Below are 22,955 nucleotides of genomic sequence, written 5' to 3'. Positions count from 1 at the left end.
GTTTTTTGCTGCCATCTTTGAGAGGTTGAGAATGAGAAACAGTTTTATTTTCAAATTCAGTGAGTCCTGGCCCCTTATATCCTTAGATCACCTTTCTCCTCTTATGTTTTATCACAGACAAGCAGTAGCCAGGGGGTTCTTTTGATATTCTGCCTGATTATCTGTTTAGCTGGATCATTGAGTTCATTTGGTAAATTTCCTATTATTGTATTACCACAGGTGACAATATTACCAAATCATCCTCTTTCATCCAACTTTTAATAACGTTTTCCTTTCTTGCCTTTAAGCTCTCACTGAGGGCCTCCTCAAGGCTCTTCTAACATTCTCACAAAGCCTTTTAAGCTCTCACCAGCAATCTCTTTAAGGCACTTCCTGCTTCTTCCTCTCGCATCCAGTCCCAAAACCAATGTTATATGCCTTGATTTTTTGCTGTGGCACCATTTCACATCCCCGTCCCAAATCTATTACAATTACCTATCTCTATGCAGCGAATCACCACAAAACTTAGCGACTTATAACAACAACAAGCTTTTTATTACTTCTCAGTATTTCTGTAGGTCAGAAATTTGGGATGGGTGCAGCTGAGTGGTTTTGACTCAAGATCTGACGTAGCTGTAGTCAGATGGTGGCTGAAGCTACAACAGTGGGGAGCTGAAGCTGCTGGGGGCTGAGGCAGCATTATTCTTTCTTCATGAAGTCCCAGGGTCCCTCCATGTAGTTCCTCCTCATGAACTAGTTTGGGCTTCCTTAGAGCATAGTGACCTCATGATAGTTAGACAATTTATATGGTAGCTCAGGGCTCCAGCATGAGTACTCTAGCCAGCAAGGTAGAAGCTTTCTTGTCTCTTATGATCTAGCCTTGAAAGTCACATATTATCACTTCCACCGTATCGCAAGCCCACACAGAGTCAAGGAGAAGGAGCATAGACTACACCCCTCAGTGTAAGGGGTTTCAAAGGCACATCATAAAAAAAAAGTACAAAATGGGAAATACTGCTGTGGCTGTCTTTGAAAAATCTGTCACAAATATATTACTATCCTCTCTTTTCTTGTTTAAGTCTAAATTGCCCAGATGTGTCCAGTGTGAGCCCTTTCAAGTTGGCAACTGTATCCTTTTGACAAGTTCCCATGAGTTTTTGAGCACTGCCATACTTTCTGGAACAAAATAGTGTTTCAGATTCACTGTGTACTTTTTCTGCTCCACTGGTGCAATGAGCCATTTCTCCAAGAAGTCTTGGCTCCCTAGAGGAGAATCTGGGCACTAAAGGCTTTCATTGCTCCTGGAGTATCATGCATCTGGCCCATCTGAGCAAACAAAGCTAGGAAATGTTACAGACATACACACATACACAGACACACTTTGAGTTCTTACTGATACTTGCAACTCTAATTCAACAACAAAGGGTACATTCTAGACGTGCCTCTTTCCATATTGGTAACCCCCTTTCCTAACAGTGAGAAATCTGGTTCTCATTATACTCAATATATTTACTCATTTGTCTTCTGTTGAGTTCTTTAAATTATGCTTTATTAAGTTAAATAAGTTCCCTTCTATTCTAGTCCTCCTTTTCTAATGTTTTTTTTTCTGAAATAATATTACATATTTCAAATGCTTTTCCTACATCTAGTGAGAGCATCATATGACTTTTCTACTTAAATTTGTTGCTGTGGAGAAATACATCAGGACATTTCTAGTGGCAACCTAAACATAAATTTAGGGGATAAACCCAAAGTATTATGTTTCATTATTTTTTATTAATACACTACTAAATTTAGTTTGCTAATTTTTGTTTAGGAATTTCACAGCTATGTTTAAAACCCACCTTTCTTTTTAAAATACCATTCTTGCCAGATATGAGTATCAAGTTCATTCTAGCCTCATAAGTATACACACTTTTTCTGCATTCTAGAATGGTTTGTGTGAATTGAAATTTTTATCCCTTGAATGCTTATTAATTTATTAGTACTCGTATCTGGATCTGATAATCAACTTTGTGGGAAGATTTCTAATTAAAAGTCTGATTCTATTTCTTTAATGATCATAAAACTGATTGGGTTTTTTATTTCTACTTAAGTTTTGTAAAGTTTTATTTTAGTTTTTTCTTTTTCAGGAATTTGACCATTAGAGCTTTCAAATTTATTGGCAAAATAAGATTCTGTTACTGTTTTAATTTCTGCAGCTTTAATAATTACATCTCCTTTTATTCCTCCTATTACATATTTATTCTCGCTCCCTCGTCTCCTCCTTCCCTCTGTCTCTCCTTTATTCCCTCACAAAGTTCTGTCCGTTTTATAAGTTCTTTCAAAGAATCTGCATTTGGCTTTGTTCATCCTTTCTGTTGATTTGTTGTTTCAACTTACATCATTTCTTTGTAATGTTCTTTGTTATTCACTTCCTTCTCCTTTATTTGGGTTTCCTCTGCTAGTTTTTACCCACCTTTGTGAGTTGGATGTTTAATTCATTGACTTTGGGCCTTCTTCTACTTTAATGGAATTACTTAAGATGATGGGTTTCCCTCCAATTTCTACCTTAACTGCATACCACAAATTTCAGTATGTAATGTTTGTTATTGTTTAGTTAGATATTCTCATTTCTTCTTTGGCTCTTGTATTATTTAGAAAAGTATTTCATCTTCAAACATTTTTTGTTTGGGGAGTATTTCTAGTCATCTTTTTAAATTTCTTATTTTACTGCATAGAAATTTTATGAGAACTGCTCTTTGGTTTAGCTTGTGGAAAGATTCTTCAACTTTCTGTGCACACATGAGGAACACATGCCTTCACCACTTGTGTGTACTCTGGGTTACGATTCTGAACCTTCCTTTTAGTTCTCTTTAGTTACGTCTAATTTGCTCTTAAATCTATCTATTGATTTTTAAGATTTCAATTACATTTTTTCATTTCTAGACATTATACTTGGTTGTTTTTCAAACAATCAAAATCATGTATTATAGCCTTACTCTCTGTTTATATTTTCAGCTTTTTTTATATCTTTGTAAGATATTCTACTTTTTTCCTTTTTCTTTTTTTATGCTGTACCTGTTAATTCCAATATCTGAACTTTTGTTTTTACTGGTTTACACTTTGGTGTCTTTTTTATTGTTTTTATGTTTTTGGTTTTTGACTGTGAGCTCACATTCCTTGGATGGTAACCTGTCAAAATCATCTGAGACCTCTGTTGAAGAAGGATTCTTCTAGACAGGATTTGCATTTCCTTTACCATGTCCCTGGGAGCACTACCGACAGGACAGCTTTGAACTAAATTCTTGGTCTGAGGTCTTCTCAGACCAGTCTGCTGTATGAATTCCACTGAAAACCTGACTCGTGGCTCTAGTTCTCAGAGGACATATTTTAACCCTTCACTTGGCACAAAGGCTGAGGGCAGGCAGTTTTCTTCACTCATCCCTGAGGGGAGACAGGTGCGTTTGTCTTCCACCCTCACACGACACATGTAGCCTCTTGGGGCCTCAGCTTTAGGTGGACCAGGTTTCCTGACAGACTGATATGTCCTGGGCTGGGCTCCTGTCCCCCATATATCTATTTTTTTTTTAATTAATTAATTTTTATTTTTGGCTGCGTTGGGTCTTCCTTGCTGCACGCAGGCTTTTCTCTAGTTGTGGTGAGTGGGGGCTTCTCTTGTTACGGAGCACAGGCTCTAGGCACGCAGGCTTCAGTAGTTGTGGCACACAGGCTCTAGAATGCAAGCTCAGTAGTTGTGGTGCATGGGCTTAGTTGCTCCGTGCCATGTGGGATCTTCCCGGACCAGGGCTCGAACCACTGTCCCCTGCATTGGCAGGTGGATTCTTAACCACTGCACCACCAGGGAAGTCCCTGTCCCCCATATATGTTGACGTCATAAGAATTCAAAGCTCAAGGTCACCTGCATTGGGCAAACACCCTCAAAGCAAAAGGCAGCTTCAGAGCCCTGATTTTCAACTTTCACTGAGCTTGTGGCATCTTAGGAAATCTCCACTTTCCTGCCTTCTCACTGATGTCACTAACAGATTATTTAAATGTTTTATCCATCATTTTAAATTATCTCAAGTGGGAGAGTCAGTTAAGGAATCTAGCCACACAGCTAGAAACAAAAGCCTGAACAAATAGTTCTAAACTTTTCACCTTATTATTGCTCACTCTTCCTGAAATAGTGGGTAAATGTGATTACTTAGGTTTAATGAAAGTAAATAACGTGGACCACTAAACCCAAGGCTTTCTAACCCAATTCATTTCAGCAAGTGCTCACTGCAGATGTCCTAGTTTCCTATAGGTCCACTTAGAATTACAGGACACAACCCAGCCAAGCCCAGCCCTGGCGTGAGTGAGTAACTAATCATGCTGGTGAACAAGGGGCCTGCTCAGAAGGTGGGCCAGGGCTGTGCTAAGCTTTTTTAAATATGTATTTAATCCATACAAGTGTCATATGAGATAGAATTAATAGTACCATTTTAGAGATGAGTAAACCAAGGCACAGAAGATTAAGCAACTTGCCCAAAGTAATATAGCTAGTAAATTGGATCATCCTCAGAAAGTCTGGCTACGTTAAGTTTGAAAAACCACACAGAAAAATTAGAGAATACAATGGTAGATGATGTGCGATTATATGAAGAATAAGACTAGGGGAAAGTCCCCGGGTAATGGTGGTTGGAAATGTTGCAGAAGAGCCAGCTGATAAGCAGACAGACTTTGGGTCGCTTTGCACTGTGCAGGAATGGCTTTCTTGCCCTTTGCTGTAGTGTACCACGTGATGTGGTCACTGCCCACTTATGCCTGTCCCTAACTAGATGGGCACATCTCGCTCCTCTCCTCCCACATTCTGCCCTCTGTTACTTATGGTGCTTTTCTAGTAAATCTCCTTGGCTTCATATAAGTCCTTTCACAGCACAGCAGCCAACAAATTGGGAATCATTGTTCCTAACGACAAGGCGTGAGCCACGAGAAGCTGCTGGTTGCTCCAACTCTGTTAGAGATGAGCGATGTTTGTCCGCTTCTTGCCTCTGCTAATGACATCTGGGGGAGAAACAAGTGTGGGAGGGAGGACAAATCACAAGACAGTTTTTATGAAATGACTATTATAGAAATAATGAGAATCCAATAACTACCAACTACAGAGGCAAGAAAAATAATAAAGCAGAAAATGTACCAAGCAAACAATTAAGCCTATTTTATTAAAACAGTGCTTGCTACTCAGAAAGCATTAATTCTCACCACACGAGTGCAGTAACTGTTTATCATCGGAATTTTGCACATTAAGAAAATCACACAGAGGAAGTTAATATGCTCCTCCAAGCTCTAGGATACTTCGCAGCCCAGATTAAAAGTTAGCCATGCTCACTATTAGGCTGAGATGTCATCTCTCGTTAAACTCTAAATCAGCTCAGAGGACACACCATGTTTATTACTTTTCTAACACCATGTGACTGATTCTGGGGGAGCCAAGAGAATCTTTGGGATAAATGCATTGATTAAAAGATACTTTATGGGTTTCCCTGGTGGCGCAGTGGTTGAGAGTCCGCCTGCCGATGCAGGGGACACAGGTTCGTGCCCTGGTCCGGGAAGATCCCACATGCCGCGGAGCGGAAAGGCCCGTGAGCCATGGCTGCTGAGCCTGCGCGTCCGGAGCCTGTGCTCCGCAACGGGAGAGGCCACGGCAGGGAGAGGCCTGCGTACCGAGAAAAAAAAAAAAAAAAAAAGGTACTTTAAACTTGTCTTTTTTTTTTTAGCCCAATGAACCAAAATACATAAATCAGAACTCTTCCGGTCTACTGAGTTCTGTAAATGTATATTTAGATGTAACAAAATATCAGTGGGAAATATCTTTGGAGAGTAATTACAGTATATGTGGAATGTTTTGTAAACACTTAAAACAACTGATCCATTTTAAAGGCCTAACTTACATAGAGAGGACACAAATACTAGTTACCAAGCTGGAAACTCACGTGCAAACTTATAGCCTGGAGTTAATGTTTACAGATCAAGGCATAACTATCAGAAAATAAAATAGTTTAATGGAAGGCTTAGCTGCCTAAACTGAGGACCCACTTGTAGACACCAGCTTCAGCAGAGATGCTCAAGGAGGGCTCAGTAGATAAGAGTTACTCCAGCCTTTACACTAAATTTCTCCCTGCTTCCCGCTCTCTTTCCCACTCCCACCCTTGCTGACATCTGGTTCTCCCGTGCTGTTATTAACAATTTCTGTATCTGAGTACAAACAGGGACTGAAAACTCAAATACCGACACAGGCCACTCGGGTAACTTAATAATTACGGTTATGCTGGCATTTCAACTTGTTCCTAGTTATTTTTCAAAACTGCACCTGACACTCTGTGTCAGTATCAAGGAGGCACTAGGGACCAGGGCAGACTGTGGCAAAATAGGAAAGGGTGCATACTCTCTGAGGACATGAGTGAGGGCTACTCACTCCAGCCTGTTGCTGCCATGAAGCCACACGGCCAGAGTTAACCAAACGTTTCACTTTGCAAGATAATCAGCCTATTTGAATCTGTAAGTAGAATTTTCATGTTTTTAAATGTTGACAACTTGCTCAAATTAAAATAAAAACACAAATAACCCCCTGTAGGCCAACACTGTGTTAAGTCAAACAACATGATCACCGGCTGATTCTGGTCCACAGAACACCAGTTTGAGACCTCTCACACAGGACAAATATGGAACAGACTTTGGGCCCAGGGATCTTAGGAAAAGCTTGTGTTTGGCTTCCTTACAAAGAGGCAGACAGGCTTAGTGAGTTGCCCAGGTAGGGTATGACATGGCTCGTTAGACGTTCTGGGACGCGTTCAGGACCCAAAATGACTTTGGGGTGTTCACGAGGAAAGAAGGGATTGACGCAGAATGGTGGGTTTAGGTATTAGTCAGCAGTCAGGGGACGCATGTGTGTGCAAAAGTCCTTCCTGGCCCCTTGAATATAGGAGCAGAGCCACAGAATTCCCAGCATCCACTGGGTGCAGGGTGAGGCAGCCTCCAGGCAAAGTCCCTGCTCCCAACGTGCCCTGCGCTCCCACCCCAGTAGCCTTTCGGTATCTGCCATCCGATATCCTGGCCCGCAAAACGGAGCTCTCCCTCTTGCCTCCTGGGGGCATGGCGGAGGAAGAGCCTGGTGGCAGCTCACTGTCTGTATCAAGAGGGCAGAAGCCCAGGCTCATCCAAGATCAACAGACCGGGCCAGCATCCTACTCCGCGCCTCACAGTGTCTGGCCTCCGACATTCCCTTTCTCTGTTTCCATCAGTCCTCCACACTGCTCCCTCTTCCATCAAGGGCAGCCATGGAGGTGCCTGCTCTTCTTAAGCTTTTCAAGGACTGACCATTTAGAAATGGCTTTGGGGAGGTACTTGAGAGCTGAGAGTCCTCGGGACAAGGGTCCTAGGGAGGCTACAAGAGCAAAACACAGGGACACGGTATCACAGAGGACTCTGAATGTTCTGTTGCAATGAGCATTAATATAAGGGCTGTCTACTAACTGAAGCACCCAGCCAGCCAGATCACTAACCCTTCCAAAGCCCGTGTTCCCTCATCCGTAAAACAGCAGGTCACACTAGTGGGCCACACTGGACTGCTGAGTGTGGAAACAAGTTAACTTGGCAAAGCTTACAGTGGGGGCTTTAATCATGACAGTTGTCACTATGTGTTCCATCCCCCGTGGTCCCCTTCCCGCAAGAGAAAAACAAAATATTTAGAAACATCTTAAACAAAAGTCGAAGCAGAAAATTTAACTAGAAATCTCAAGCAAGCTGCCCATCCATAGGACATGGTGGCTGAGTATCTAGGTTGTGTTGGACACTGTGCCACCTCTTGAGAGAAAGGAAAACCTGGCCCCAAGGGTAGGAAGAAAAGGAAGAAAATCAACCACAGAGAGCCCGGAGGTCTAGGCACACTGGCTCAGGTCCTCACGTCCTTCCTCTCTTACTCACTAGCCATGGGACCTCAGGTCTGTCACTTCCCCTGTTCAGGTGTGTGTCTCCACCTTTGAAAATAAGGGTTGACCCTGCAGAGATTTTCTGGACGTGGGGTTGGATCATGGGATGATTCCATGAATGGCAGCACCAGAAAGAGAGCTAGACTTCCCAAGGAGGGCATGACCACCGCCACGCAGAGCATTCAGGCAGGCTGCTTGGTGGAGGGGGTACAGCCACAAAGACTGGCTGTAGGACTGGCCTTGGAAACAAAGAGTGAGGTGGGGGAACAGGGGGCACCTGGACCAGACAGCTAGGCACATCCAGCATGTTCTCAGGTCATCTAAATGGGGCTCGGCCAGCACTGGCACGTCTCTCTCACTATGTTCCGAGTATCTCTGATCTGTGAACACTGGCAGCGTAATGGATCCTGCTGTCAGCGATGGATAAGCACTGAGCTAATAGATGTCAAACAGTATTTGCATTTCTGAGATGGCTTCATCCGCTCCCTCTCCCAGGACTCTCCAAAGTGAAATTTGAAATTTGGACAGACAGGTCCACTCCGAACGGCTCCTCTCCCAGAAATCCCATGGGAAAGAGACAATTATTTAATTATTTCCTACACAGACAAACAGCTGAGCTTCTTAAACAGCGACCACAGCTACAACCACTACAGGAGGCTGCTTCTCAACCCCCTCATCTTGGGAAGGCATGCAATTCCCCAAGAGACACACGGAAATGTTTATCACCCTTTGTAGTTTAAATAGCTTTCATTCATTCATTCAAAGCACACATCACAGTGCATTGTCTCGTTCATTAGAAATTCTGCAGGAAGCCAGTGAGAGGGTTTGGGTTGGGAGAGCGTCAGGGAGGTGAGCATCTGGAATATGATCCAAGAAACAAACCATGAGGCTAGATTCATCCACGCGCCCTCTGGATGATGACGGCAGGGTCAGAATGGAGTTCTCAATTTGGGTGTCAGTTCCAGGGACATCTGCAGCAATGTGAACAGGCTGCAGAATCATCTGTGTGGGGAGCATCTGTATTTGGAGGTTACTCTAAAGCAGTGCCCGACACACAGTAATGAATGGATTTTCTGGCTCTCCCTGGCTCTATTTTAAACTGTCATCATTTTAAACCATGAAATATGTCAAGTGGTAATTAAACCTCACCACAGACAGATACTGTGAAAATGATTAACTTTTACCATTTCCCCCACACACATTTTGAATATTCTGAATCCCCAAGGTATGGGATCATTACATTGACAGATGAGAAAAGTTGTCTTCACGGTAATTTATTTTTAAAAGAACCAAAACAGGCCTGAAAATTCTGTGCTTTCGCATTGGGTTTTAATTTGAAAACTTCTGCTGTAAACTCACACTCCTAGAGGAAGCCTGGTGGGAGGAGTACAGAGCTGACATCACAGCTCCAGCCCCACCTCCATTAGCTGCAGGACCCGGGACAAGTCCCTTGCCACCTCTGAGCATCAAGTTTCCCCACCCATCAGTTAACAATGATAATATCCTCACTCCACCCAACGCGCAAGTTTTCTCAAATGTAGTAAATGAGATGACAAATGAGAAAGCTCTCTGAGAGCAAAAAGCAGCCTGGTAACGCTATCCAAGTATAAGATGTACATTCTGTATAAAGGGGGTAAGTGATATGCTAGCACAGCTTTACAGACCTGCTGTCTTTAGGAAAAAAAAGAAAGAAAAAAAAACAACCTCAACTCATTTTATTTTCAGTTGAAGTTTCTAAGCATGAGATTAGATCTGACCCTGTCAGATAAACATCTCCTCTTAGCCACAGGACTCCCATTTGGGGCCCAAATATGCAGTGATTTACATAAATGATAAAAATTCAAATGAAGCAGCCAAGCAGCGGGATGGGAATGCTGCTTCCAGCAAAAAGAGAGCACAAATAACTGGTAAAATTAGTAAAACAAACAGATGTGAAATGTATTTTCCCTCCCATGACTCTTTGTCTGGACCTGTGATTTTCTCCTTTAAGCCCCATTTCTTCTGAACGTGGATGTCCCTGGTTCTCTCTGGCAGCGGCAGCCCTGCAGGGTCCCCTCACCCTAACCCTGTGGGCACGTCAACTGCAGAATGATGAGTTCACGTCTGCGAATGTGAACATTTCAATCAGAATTGTACAAACATTGCTGAATTTCCATCAAGAATGTGCTTTCCTGGATGACCTCAGTTTAGCCCATTTAAATTATTTTATCAATTTCCTATAGCATTCAAAGGGTCCCACGTTTTTCTTTAATTATAAAACAAAATTGCAATGTCTGTGTCAGAGGGTGTTTATGAGGATTAAATAAGAGACTGAGTGTGAAAATGTTTCCATTAAGAACCCTTCCAATCTAGGGAATTTATATTAAAGCAGTGAAGTAAGCCTTCACTCCTAAATTAATGTATAGACGAACGAGAAAGCACTTAACTTCAAAAGCGGCTCGTGATCAAGAGCGCTGGTTTTCTGTAAGGCCCAGGTCACCCCACCACATCTGTGCCCCTGCCTGCCACATAATGCCCATTTGGAAGCAGCAGTGCAGAGGGGCCCCGCCGTCCCCTTTCCAAGAAAGAAGGGGGATCTCTTATGAAGAATGGAAAATAAAGCTTCTGGAAGCCCCATGGAGGTGACTACTGAAGTCACCAAGGGGTGGGACTGGGGGGGTTGCACATTAGCTTTTCATCTTTATGCCCTTCGGCTGAAGGGCTAAAGAAAGGAGAATGTGTTGGGGGTCCAAACAAAGAGTAACACCCCCATAGTCGGGCCAGGGGATGCTCGCTGCACCTCACCACGTCACTGTGTCTATCACAGGGGAAGAGGCTGAAGGAGCAGGAGATCCCGTCCCTGGAGGCAGCCGTGATTTTAAAAAACCAAACGTGCTGTATTTGTCATCAGGGATCTGGGTTCCAAGTCACATTCTCTTATAAGCTCCTGTGATCTTGGGTCATCAGTGTTGTCTCTTAGCCTTTGTTTCCTTCTCGGAAGATGGAAGAGATGCCCTCCTCTGAAACATTAGGTAAACGCTTGCTGAATCTTCGCCTGCCTTTGAGGCACTGAACACTCCTTGGGGGTGGAGGATGTGATAGACACCAGATGTGAAATAATTAAGTAACTGATACTATGCGCCTTCCTGCGCTGTGTTCCCTACCTGGGCAGAGCCCTAGTTGCCATCCGGGGATCTACCTCCTTCTCACTCTCAGGGGTACAGCTTGTGACTCTGCTAAACCCAGCAGCATGTAGCATTCCCCTGGCTTCAGTCACTGATTCAGGAGGGGACACGTGACCCAAGCCCATCCAATCTGAGTAGATTTTAGCACTTTGGGGGAAATAGCAGACCAGAAGCTCTCCCTCTTCATGGGACTTGGAGGTGGAAGGAGGGGCGGCTGGTACTCCCCATGAGGGGGAATCAGCTGTGAGCGGGAATATGAGTGAAACCAGGTCCTGGTACCCTACGTTAGGTTTGCCTGAAGCCGGCATCCCTCACGCCTCCATCCCCTACCCAGCTGTCCGGTTACCTAAGCCAACAAGATCCTCTGTTTGGGCTAGCTGGACTGCGTTTTGCTATTTCCAACAACAAAAATGTCCCCACTAATTGAGTGTGCCCAAAAGGAGACCCTCTGCCAACAGAACCGTCCTTTGGGGACTTTGCTGGTGGTCCAGTGGGTAAGACTCCACGCTCCCAATGTGGGGGTCCCGGGTTCGATCCCTGGTTGGGGAACTAGATCCCGCATGCATGTCGCAACTAAGAGCCTGCATGCCGCAACTAAGAGCCCACATGCCGCAACGAAGACCCGGCGCAGCCTGCATAAACAAACAACCAAACAAATAAATAAATAACCATCCTTTGGAGAGAAGATCCTGAGAAGTCACATCCACCAGGCCATTCAGAGAGCTGTTCCCCTAGGCCCCCGTGTTGGTCTACACTGAGCAAATACTCTCCCACTTTGGGGTCGGCCCCCCTGCAAGGTGCCTAGCCATGGTGCAGGGCAGCCAGGTGCCTTTCTATCTACAGGACACTCGCGCATCTCCCGGCTGACACATTAGTGGATGCAAGTGCTCTGTAAAGGCAAGGACCACTCCCTGTCATCACCGCACACCCAGCAGACTCCAATCCACCTGTGGAAACTTTCATTAGCACCTAATAAACCTTCACGAAACCCTAAGAATGGTATTTACCTTTCCACCAGAGTGATTTCTCTTTTAGAAGTAATCATGATCAAAATACGTTCCCAGACATTGCTTTAAAAGCACTGCAGGGGTGAGGGGGCAACTGAGGGCCTGAGAACTCCCCACAGAGGCCTCCGGAGAGTGGGTCGGTGGGCAACGACCAGCCTAGGTACCCAAGTGAACTAGCGCCACGCACCATCCAGCAACACTGACTGTACCCACGCTCCGGCCCAGACTGCCCCCTGTTGACTTCACCACATCCCAGAGGCTGCATGCAGGTCACGGTCCACATCCCACAGAGCCAGGGGCTAGTCAGTGCCTGCTCGTTTCTGGGGCCCACGTTTCCTGACTTCCTGAGAACAGAAGGCAAGCTAATCTTACCTCATGTAAAATTCAACATTTTGAAAAAAGTTTTCTACATGCAGACCCTGAAGCATCTTCTTGGAACCCAATGACAGCCCCAGCCAGAAAGCATAACCAAAAACTGAGCGTGCAGAGAACCACTGGGTGGGCTGTAATGCCCAGGATCTCCGGCCCTCCTCGCCTGGCCTGCAAGGGCCCTCCAGGGGCACGTGGCTTGTTCACCACATGCTTGTGCGCCAGAGGGCACACCGTGAAGACCTCACCACAGCCACAGGGAGAAACAGGCCAATGGCTCAGAAGCAGTGAGCACCCAGAAGTGAGTGGGGCTGATCAGGATAGAAAGCAGTGCATGCCTCACTCCTTCAGATGAGACATATCACCTTGCAGATTACTCCCCATTTGGGCTCTGTGACTGCTGGAGCTGAGAGATTAAAGATTTGTTGTAAAGAGACAACACAATCTGAAAGTAAGGCAATGGGAGGGTTTTGTGGGTTTTTTTTTTTTTTTTTAAGAATTTTTAACAGATGAAGTAATTCTGAGGACAAGAAAGGAATTACATCATAACGGTCAGTTGGATTCTGTATCTCGTTCCCAAGAAAGAAAGGCTATTGAGCAGCAAAAAAATAAAAGAGACAGAAACAAATGATTTTTAAGTCACAGATAATTAACCCCAGAGGCTCGCTGATGGCATATTAATATTGCTGGGGCAAATGGCTTAACAAGTTTGAAAAGGACCTCAGTGTTTATATGCAGCAGATCATTTCAAGGGTTCCTGAAAAGCAGAGAAACTCCTTCTGGCTTGGGGGCCAGGCAAGGGGCAAAGATGACAAATGTCAGCCTTCACTGCTGGGATCTCAGAGAAGAGAGGTGAGCCCCCTGGGCAGGATGGGACCTCAGCAGGTCCAGCAGGCCTTGACAGGCCAGCTTGGTACGATTCAGAGTGATGCTGTCTTATGAAGGGCTTGCCATACTGTCCTTACGGATCTGCAGTGGTTCGTATCTTTTAGGGGTTGTGACTTCTTAGATAACATGACTCTTTCCCCACCAATTCCAGACAGGGAGCTATGCGCACATTTTGCAATGGCAACCCCAGGGAGACTCCTCGCTGACACAGCCCACTGTACAGGGCTTTCTGACCCCGCTCAGACCTACTGAGGCCCTTCATAACCACAAAGATTTAGCTGACTCGCATGAGCTCCTTTTAAGGACTTTCTATCAGAGGGACCCACAAGTTGTCAGAAAGAGCAGAGTAGCTCCCTGAGGATGGTCATGAAGGAGAGGGAGCCCTTCCAAGAGCAGTAGTAGTAAAAGTAAGCACGGCACATGGGACAGGGGTGCCAACAACCTGGCAGCCCCTATACCTGTGATTTTACTTGGTGAGACGTGGAGGTGTGACAAAGAGCTGGGTCAGCCCTAGGACGTGCCAGGATCTAGCATGTTTTCAGTGCTCGCTGTGTGCACAGGGTGGGAGACCCCGGCAGGAAGAGCCTCGATCCTTGCTCTCCCAGGGCTCATCCTACACAGCAGCATGAGAGCTGCCATTGGAGCACAGGCCACAGCCACCAGTGCTGTGTGCCATGGCGCTGAGGCACCAGGTGAGGCATCACACACATTCAAACAGCAGCACGAGTGACTCCCTGAGGTGTATGCAGCAAGGTCCTGCTTCTTCCAAATCACTGGAGAAAATGACATCAGCCAGATGATAGGAGGAAAAAGCCACTCACCAAGAGCCTGGAAGACCTTTGATTAAGGGAGAACATGTAAGGGGCAGTAGAGAGAACTCAGGCTCACTTGGGCTTAGTCCATGGCTGGTCTTTCCAGGTCCAGGCGCTTAGAATTGTTTTCAGGAAGCTTGGGGAACAGAAGCTTGGGGTTACTCACAACCCGAGAATCCTCTGGCTAAGGCTGTGCTTGGTCCTTGGGAAGGCCATTGTCTGCACTTCCTGAGCTTTATTATGATGAAGTAATTGAAAGGAAATATAAAGGGTCTAGTAACTGTGATGCTCGAGACAGTTTCTGACCCCAGTGCCCAGGAAACCCTTAATCTGGGGAGACAAATTTTATGTGTGTTTGTCCGTAAGTTCTTAAAGACATCATCAAGAAGAGAGCTGTTTGGTCCTTCTGATTGCAGAATACGAGAATCTGAGCAGAAAGTTAAAGCCTCTGACAGAGGGGACAGATGGGAATGGCTAAATTTCAGAAAATCCTTCTCAGGAAAAGTCAACAGCCTACAATATGCAAAGTCACCTTAAGTCTGCTTGGAGACAGAGGAATGGGCTTGGTGACTGAGACATTCCTCATTGCATGTCTGAGGCCAAATCTACAGATACAGTATGAGAATAGCCATAATGAAGATTACCAACCTCACTGGGCACTGACGCCACTGCCCACACTGCGCCAAGGGCCCTCCATGTCAAATCCCTCCCCATATTATGTCCAGGAGGCTGTGAGGGGCATTGATTGCATGCTGCCCAGCATCCTTCCTCTGTGGACCAAACCTGCACCCACTCCCTGGCATTTGAGTAAGGGTGATTCTGCAAACCCCAAGGGGAGAACATGTGATCTCGCCTGGCCAATCACAGTATTCCAGTCCCTCCATGCCACAGTGATTGGTTTAGGGCTTGAGTCGTGATATTATACAAGGCCAGCAAATCAGAATCCTCACTGAGACTTTTCTGTCACTCTGGGGGAAAGAAGTTTCACCCTCTGAGATGGTGAGCAGTCAGGACCCTGTGAGCTGCAGCTGCTAGGAGTCATCCTGCAAAGCTGTGTAGAAGAGGCCAACACACCAAGAGAAGGAAGAAGAAGGGGTGTCAGAACCCCTGTATAAGCTGTTCTTGAAGCCAGATCCACCCTCCCTTAGATTCTGCAGTTTCACAGGCTTTTAGGCTTTAGCCAGTGCAAGTTGGGTTTCAACAACCCAGAGTTGGGACTAATGGTCTATACTATTACTATCCTCATTTTTTTCAGAGAAGATTGAGTAACTTCCCCGAAGGCACACTGTAATTGGAGAGGTGGGATTCTACTGTCTGCCAACTGGTCATGACTAAACTGGGTGCCAAAACGTTGTATGCAACCAGAACACATCAGCCAGCGGTATCATCCACTCCCCACTTAACCTGGGGCAACTAGGTACAATACAGTTTTGCAGCAGCTAAAGAGTGGCAGCTCTATCCAGAAAGAGTCAACTGCTGTGGGGCTAGAAATTGAAGGAGTTAGATGCCACCTCCACCTTTTTGGAGCCCAATGACTGCAGGAGAGAACCAACAAGCTCCGCTGTATAGAGTGGGGGTAGGATGAGGAAGGAAGCCCCATTTCTTTCCCCATATGGTAGTCTTGATTGGAAAAGGACCCACTATCCCAGGCACTGTCAAATCTGGATGGCTCCCTTTTAAATTCGCTACATCTGCAGCCATTCAAGAAGTTATCTCAAAAGAAGCTAGGAGTTTATTAATCTGTTTCATCGAAGACAGTAGCCCACTGTACATTACACCAAGATAGATTATGCAGGCAGCTGAGAGATCCAGAAAACATCTGTTAAACAAAATCAAAATTAATGGCAAACAGAATGCAATTCTTGATAGCTGAAGTTCACCCAGATGCAAAGAACTATAAAGGGGCTATTAGAGGCAGCTGCCAATTAAGGGGATAATTCCAAGGGTTTTCACAAAGTGAGGCTCTAGTTACACACTCAGGACTGGCAGGTCATGTTTATGTAGGAGATTTGCATTGCTAAGGAGCCAGAGCAAGCCTGGCTGTGTGACTGTCACCCCCCTCTGTTTTTCCGTGAAGACAGCAGCATCCCTCCTCTCAGGTTTCCCTTACAGCCCTGCTGGAAGCCACACCAAGCTGGTCTAGACTGGAATGTGTGAGTGAACCGTCGTTGGGAGGGTGGGTAATGCAGCGTGACATTGGTGCCCACCCCCAAACCCACAGCCTCTAATGGCAGCACAAGCACAGACATCTGGAAGAGCTTACAGATCACCCCATGCTCTAAGAGATGGCTGACAAGGGCTGAATTATCCCAGTTGCTTGCTCAGCTTACTCAAGTGTTCTCTCATGGCTGGAATTCAATGTGATGGGATCAGTTAGAGAAAAGCACTGGTTTGAGCAGATGAATTCTGGCAGTCATAATCAGCATCAGCCCTCAGAGTGAACATGGGAGTGTCTTGGAGAGGTGAGGTTGGCAACTTTTGCTGAAGCTTCAGAAAAAGTTAAAATTAAATTGTAGGTGTCTAGAGGGAGGTGTAAAAACACCTGCCTTAGAAAGCAGATAAAGAAGCAGCCATCTCTCCCTCCCCACACAGCTGGCACAGGTGGGTCCCAGGGCAGGAGGATAATATAGGACTGCCCTGAAGGCGGAAGTAGGTCCAGCTGGGGTAGGCATGTACCCTTCCTAAGAGACGTCCTCCCAGTGTTGCTGTCCTGCCACAACCTCTGATACTCTATCTCCCAAGAGCCCTGACCACATATCTAAATTGGAAACAAAGCTCCCTTAGGAAGTTTTCTTCCAAGAGTCCCACTCAGCTTTCCGGGCTTGGCAGTGATCATGTATGTTTAGAAATCCTTGGATGGTGAAGCGAGATCAAGTCACTTAAGCATCCCCACCCCGCCAGTTAGAGAGGTTCACTGCATCAGAGGGACATTGGTCCAGAGGGACACTGACCCAGAGGACTCTTTGTTCCTACCAAAATTAGCATGGAAAGGAAGGAGTCTCATGCAAGGTGTGACCTGCTCTGCTCATACCATGGGTTACTGAGAGTCAAGGGAGGTAAAGAACATGAAAGCTCTCTGAAAACTTCAGAACCACTGAGACATAGTTATCATTATAACTAGCTCACCATTCTCTCCATGCACCACCCTTGGAAGACAGTCACTGGTGCTGGGGCATGTCCTGGGCTCTGATGAAGCATTCCCCCTCCATGGACTCTCTAGAGCAGGGCTTGCAAAGGGCACTGCATGGAATGTCAGCCCAGAGATGATTAAAAGCAGCAAATCAAGATGCCATGGGAAACTAAGTTTGGGAAATGCTGCATATTACACCTCCTTTTGAAAGTCCTATTTAGCATCTTAAAGAGCTGAGAGGTTCTGCAGTAAAAATAACAACTACTAGCTCAACAGTGAGTCCAGCCTTTACCAAGTGCATTATTTCCCTATGGCTCCTGTAACAAAGTTCCATAACCTGAGTGGAACAAGAGAAATCTGTTTTCTCCCAGTTCTGGAGACTGGAAGTCAGAAATCAAGGTGTTGACATGGCCACACTCCCTCTGAAGGCTCTAGGGGAGGATTCTTTGTCATTTCTTCCTAGCTTCTGGTGATTGTCAGCAATCCTTGGTGTTGCTTGGCTTACAGACTCATCACCCCAATCTGTGCCTTCATCGAAGCATGCTGCTCTCCCTGTGTGTCTGTGTCCATATTTCTCCCTTCTCAAAAGGACCTCACTCATTGGATTAGGGCCCACCCTATTCCAGTATGAGCTCATCTTAACTTAATTACACATCTGCCAAGATCATATCTCCAAGTAAGGTCACATTCACATGTTCTGGGTTAGGACTTCAACATATCTTTTTGGGAGACACAATTCAACCCATAGTACCAAGCTTATGTGAACATAGAGCACTTTCATCAATGCACCAGCTGGTAATATCTAGATGTCCACAGAACACTCCCTAGAAGTGCCTTTGTAGAACCAATGACTCAGTGCCTCTCTTGCTTAGCACTAGGACAGAATCAGAGTGAAAAGTACATATAAAAATCAATTTTTAAAATTTGCACTTTATTCAAGAAATGATTGTTGAGCAACTATAGGCCCTGGGCTAAGGCCTTGAGGACTCTGGGAGTGAATGAGGGGAGGGTCTCAGCTCTCAGGAACTGAATGACCTAATAGGAGCCCTTAACTCTCAGGTAAAGTAGGGTAAGCAAAACTCTTCAGAAAGAGAGTTGGAAGGGGTGAGGGAGAGGTGGAATTTCACAAAAGATGAGGGACAAAGAGCATGCAGGCTGCAGGAACAGTGAAGGCCAGAGGCAAGAAAGCTGGACTACAATCTGGGAACTGTGACATCACTGGATGGGAGGACCACAGGGGGAAATAAAGCAGAGAGTGGGTCTGAGGCACACAGTGCATTCATGTCACCCTAATGATCTCCAACCCAACTGTGACTTAGCCCAGACTCCATTTCCACTGCTAATATTAGCCCCCTCATTTCTCACTCCACAGACCTATTCAAGAGTTTGCAAAAGTCACATAGCGTAAAGTTGCAATTGGTCATCCATTTGTTGCAATGAACTCTGGTTGGAGCTGATATCTTGAGTCAGATGTAGTATTAAAACAAAACAAAACAAAAAAGGAAAACATCTTGGGTTTTGTGGTCCAGAGGCTACCTCTGTAGACCTTTCCAGAATCTCCTGGGCTTGGTAAACTGGGCAGAAAAATTCAGAGTATTAATTATTTGCTCCTCTTTCAGTGCCAGATCAAGATAAGTGTATTTTGCTAGACAACAATGTCTTACTTGTGTTTGTAGGAATAATAGTTTATTGAAATATTCACAGTGCTTCTACTATTTTTATACCCATACACTGTTCTGGAGAAGATTAATAACCCTACTCTCATGCTCCCGTATAAGTCCAGCAACGAAGGTTCTCGAGTTCCTCTTGCCTTGTCATAGGGACTCAGGAGTTGACCAAGGAAAATTATTTGGCCCCGTGAGGAATGGCACTGTCAGTGTCTGTCCTGGATGGAGCCTAGTCAGGAAGCAGTCTGAAAGTATACAGTTTTGGTCACCTCATGAAGATGCCTGGCAGGTGGCTCTCAGGAAAAATACTAAGTCTGGATCATCCATGTGGCAGCTTTGCATGGGGAGATGGTGGCTCTGAACTGGAACTGAACTGCCTTCCACGCACTTGACCAAAGCAGTGAGAGTGGTCAGTACGTGTGGTGTGAATGGCAGGTTTAAAGAGAAGGAAATGTTTTCTGCTTTCCTTTGTCCTTGGACTGCTCAAGCTGAACAGTAGGTGACCACTGTTTTAAAGGAACCAGCCCCACTTGGCTGGTTTGCATCAGAGCTCCATTTCATCCCTAGCCTTGAGTTCCTTTTGGTCTGAAAAGGTGGTTTGTCTCATGATATCCACAGCTAGAACATTCTCTGTAATTATGAATTGTTTCACATTAACTAAAAGAGAATGTCTTTGATCACTAGAGTTTGTCAGTCTTGGATTGTTTCCATTGTGACATTCTTAAATTTTTTGTTTCAAAATATTAAAGTAACTCATGTTAGAGACCCTTTCAACATAAAAGGCTTGTAGTTGAGACATTACATATATTTTACTGTTTATAAAAAAGTCATCTATACCAAAAATAAAAGATTAACAACCCTACTACCCAAGCCTGTGAATCTCAGACTTGAAAATACTCAGAACCCACTCTTCCTTCCTTCCTGCCGGGTTATAAGCACTGACATTAAGGCACTGGGCTATTTCAGGTATTTTCAAACACTCAGCCTTGCCAGAAACAAGCAAGAAACACAACAGTTCACAATAGGAAGAAAAAGGTTTATGTTATGTCAAGACAAATTTACCAGTACAAACCCAAGGCATATGCCAGTTGTGAAACATGCTGCTTCTAGAGAGAAGGGGATTATGGATGATTAGAGCACAGCCTGACCATGCTTTGGCTCATCCTCAGACACTCAGTCTTCTAGGAATTGGGAGTCTCGGGTACAGTAAGGTCTTTTATGCCTTTGAACAGAAGTACATGTGGTTCTTTCATACCCTAGCCTTACTATTCAAAGACATTTCTAACACAAGGACAGTAATATTCCAAAACAGTTAAGTTTATATGTGATTCCATAACTCAAATTAATTCTAAACAATCACACTCAGGGGTAGTGAATGAATAGTATTCTAAACCAAAGTTCATGCCAACCTCTCTCCTAATGGCTATTTCTCTCCAGTTTACATGTCATCGCACTCACTGTGAACACACCTTTGAATAAGAAATATGCCTTCCCTACCCCACCCACCTTCATCCAATTTCATTTGATTTTGATATCCAAACAATGCAGTTTACGCTATGGATGCAGTTCAGAGGACACTGAGTCCAAAACCAGATGATGGCCAATGAGAATGAAAGCCAGAAAATTCATCCTATAGCTAGATAATCCAGATCCTTTGTACCCAGGATTCCAGCACCATGGACAGCAGCAGACAACCAGTTCTATTAACCCATCGGTACAGATAGTATGGAAAGTTTAGGTCTAGGAACACACTTTGGTAACATGGCCATTCTGTGTCTTTCACTGTGCTGCATAAAATAAGAACTAAACCGGGGGGGAGGTTTTTAGATTTGAAAGTCAATATGGTATTTGCTCACTTTTAAAGATTGGCACTCTTTTTGGAGACAATACCACAGAGAAGGAGACGTGATTAGGGCTAAAGCCAAAGGCCAGACTCTAGACCAAGAATTCACTTTGGTTTCTGACTTCATCCTCCCATCCCTGCAATAAAGGGCTGACTGGTGGTGATTTCCATAAATCATACAAAAGACACCCTCTCATGAGAGACCAGGTATTACTGAAAGCAAGTAAACTTCAATTTCCACTAAAAGATTTCAGAACTTACCACCCATATATATATTTACCTCAGTGATCAGAAAACGAATGTGCTAGAGGAACTCTGGCAGGGAAAATAAAACACCATTGCATTGTTTTCAGAAGGGAAATTAATTGCTTATATCTATTTCAGCTTAACTAAAGTTGTAAAAATCTAATCAGAAATATTTTTCACAGTGGCACATGTTCTCAGATATTGAAATACCTCAAACCATAAACCATTTTTTATTGTTGAAGTGGTTTTCACTGGGTGGAACTAAATTATTACTTCAAACTTCACTCAAAAGATGAGACCTCTCTGGAGAGACTGTAAACATTATCACGAATAAGCCAGTTCGCCAGATCCCATCTCTGATACTAGAAGGTAGAAGACGTAGTTCTCACAAGCAAACCTGGACTTTAGTTCCTGCAGTCCCTAGAGGCAAGTGCCATATAGCCAGCACCCAGAAAAGGCCACACGAAATGTCAAAGAACAGGCTGAAGTTCGTCTTAACTTCAACAAACTACATCCAAATGTCAACAATGAAAATGAAATGAGTATGAATGCATCTTCCCTACCTTCTCTTCTTGTGACTTCAAGGCGTCTGGATTCCTGCAAGAAAAGAAAGACTTGGTGTTTTCGAAGAATAATTCGTATGTAGAGACACTTGAAAATATCTCACCTGTTGTTAGACATTTATTCACAGAACGGTAAACAATCTCATAAGGACAAGACACTCAGCAATGTGGGGTTTATTAAACTCTCATACATACACACATCTGTACATGTAAACTACTTGTTGCTTTGTTGGCTTAAGCAAAAAATACTGTTAATCATGCGGTTTTTAATGAGCGGAGCCAACTCTCATGGTCTTCCTTATGTGGAAACTGGGCTGGTATTCATTGTTAGGAAAGACCTCGTTCCAAGTTGAATTCCCACCCTCCACCTAGACTGCAGGTGCTTGTAGGGCCTGGGGAAAACATAAGAAGACAGGGGCCAGAATTATATGAGCAGCAGTAGGTTGTGATTGGTGGTGCCATGGTGAAGACTACCATTGCTCCTGTGCAGGTTACTGGCGTGATCTGGTGACTGATTATGCTCATCAATAGTTTCCAAAGGGTGGGATATTACGGACAATTTGGATAGCCAGTCCATGCCACTGGACTGAATTAACCCCTTGGCTTTTCTAAATTCAATCTCATCTTCATGCACTGTGCAAAGTAATAAGCAAAGTGTTTCAGAAATTACATAGGTAAAACAGAGTCCCTGCATTGAAGATATGCACAGTTGAATAGAACATAAATTACTGAGAAATAAAGGGGTGATTTTGCCTTGATAAATACCAATATACTCACATTCAACTGAAAACACAAGAAAAAGTTTTTTTTTTTTTAAAGCACTTTGTAAATAGCACTGAAGAATGGGAAGGCTTTCAGACAGCAATAAGGGAAGGAGGGTGCACCAGAAAGAGAGAATGGCTTGAGAAAAGACAGGGTGGCAAAAAAGTACAGGGCATGGTCAGGAAGCAGGAAAAGACCCAGTGGGAAGTAATGGGGGGAAAGGCTGAAACATATGGCGGTTTCATAACTAATAAAAAGTATCTACAATCCATTATAAATGACCAGTTTAGGAATAAAAAGCCTAATCTTGAGAATAAGCTGAAAATCCATTCTAGCAATTGAAGAAAAGAAGATCAAACACCGAACTTGGGACAACTCAAAATCACAACCAAAAAGACCATTCAGCACCATCACTTTTTTTTTTTTTTTTTTTTTTTTGTGGTACGCGAGCCTCTCACTGCTGTGGCCTCTCCCGTTGCAGAGCACAGGCTCCGGACGTGCAGGCCCAGCGGCCATGGCTCACGGGCCCAGCCGCTCTGCGGCACGTGGGATCTTTCTGGACCGGGGCACGAA

The 22,955-nt window shown here is 44.6% G+C and overlaps 1 protein-coding gene across 1 annotated transcript in view; it reads right to left on the bottom strand.

Annotated features, from left to right (window-relative positions):
- The window catches only part of FSTL4 (follistatin like 4), a 437,526-nt gene that overhangs the window by 362,718 nt on the left and 51,853 nt on the right, over positions 1-22,955 (bottom strand). Inside the window, exon 3 of the mRNA XM_027097696.1 lies at positions 21,621-21,654. Coding sequence (XP_026953497.1) covers positions 21,621-21,654 — 34 coding nt within the window. The remainder of the gene's footprint in view (positions 1-21,620; positions 21,655-22,955) is intronic.

This window comes from Aethalodelphis obliquidens, unplaced genomic scaffold (genome assembly GCF_003676395.1).
Source record: "Aethalodelphis obliquidens isolate GAN/ISIS:26980383/991018 unplaced genomic scaffold, ASM367639v1 scaffold4, whole genome shotgun sequence".
Lineage (NCBI taxonomy): Eukaryota > Metazoa > Chordata > Mammalia > Artiodactyla > Delphinidae > Aethalodelphis > Aethalodelphis obliquidens.
Note: the sequence above shows the minus strand (reverse complement) of the source record. Positions and strands in the feature narration are given on the sequence as shown.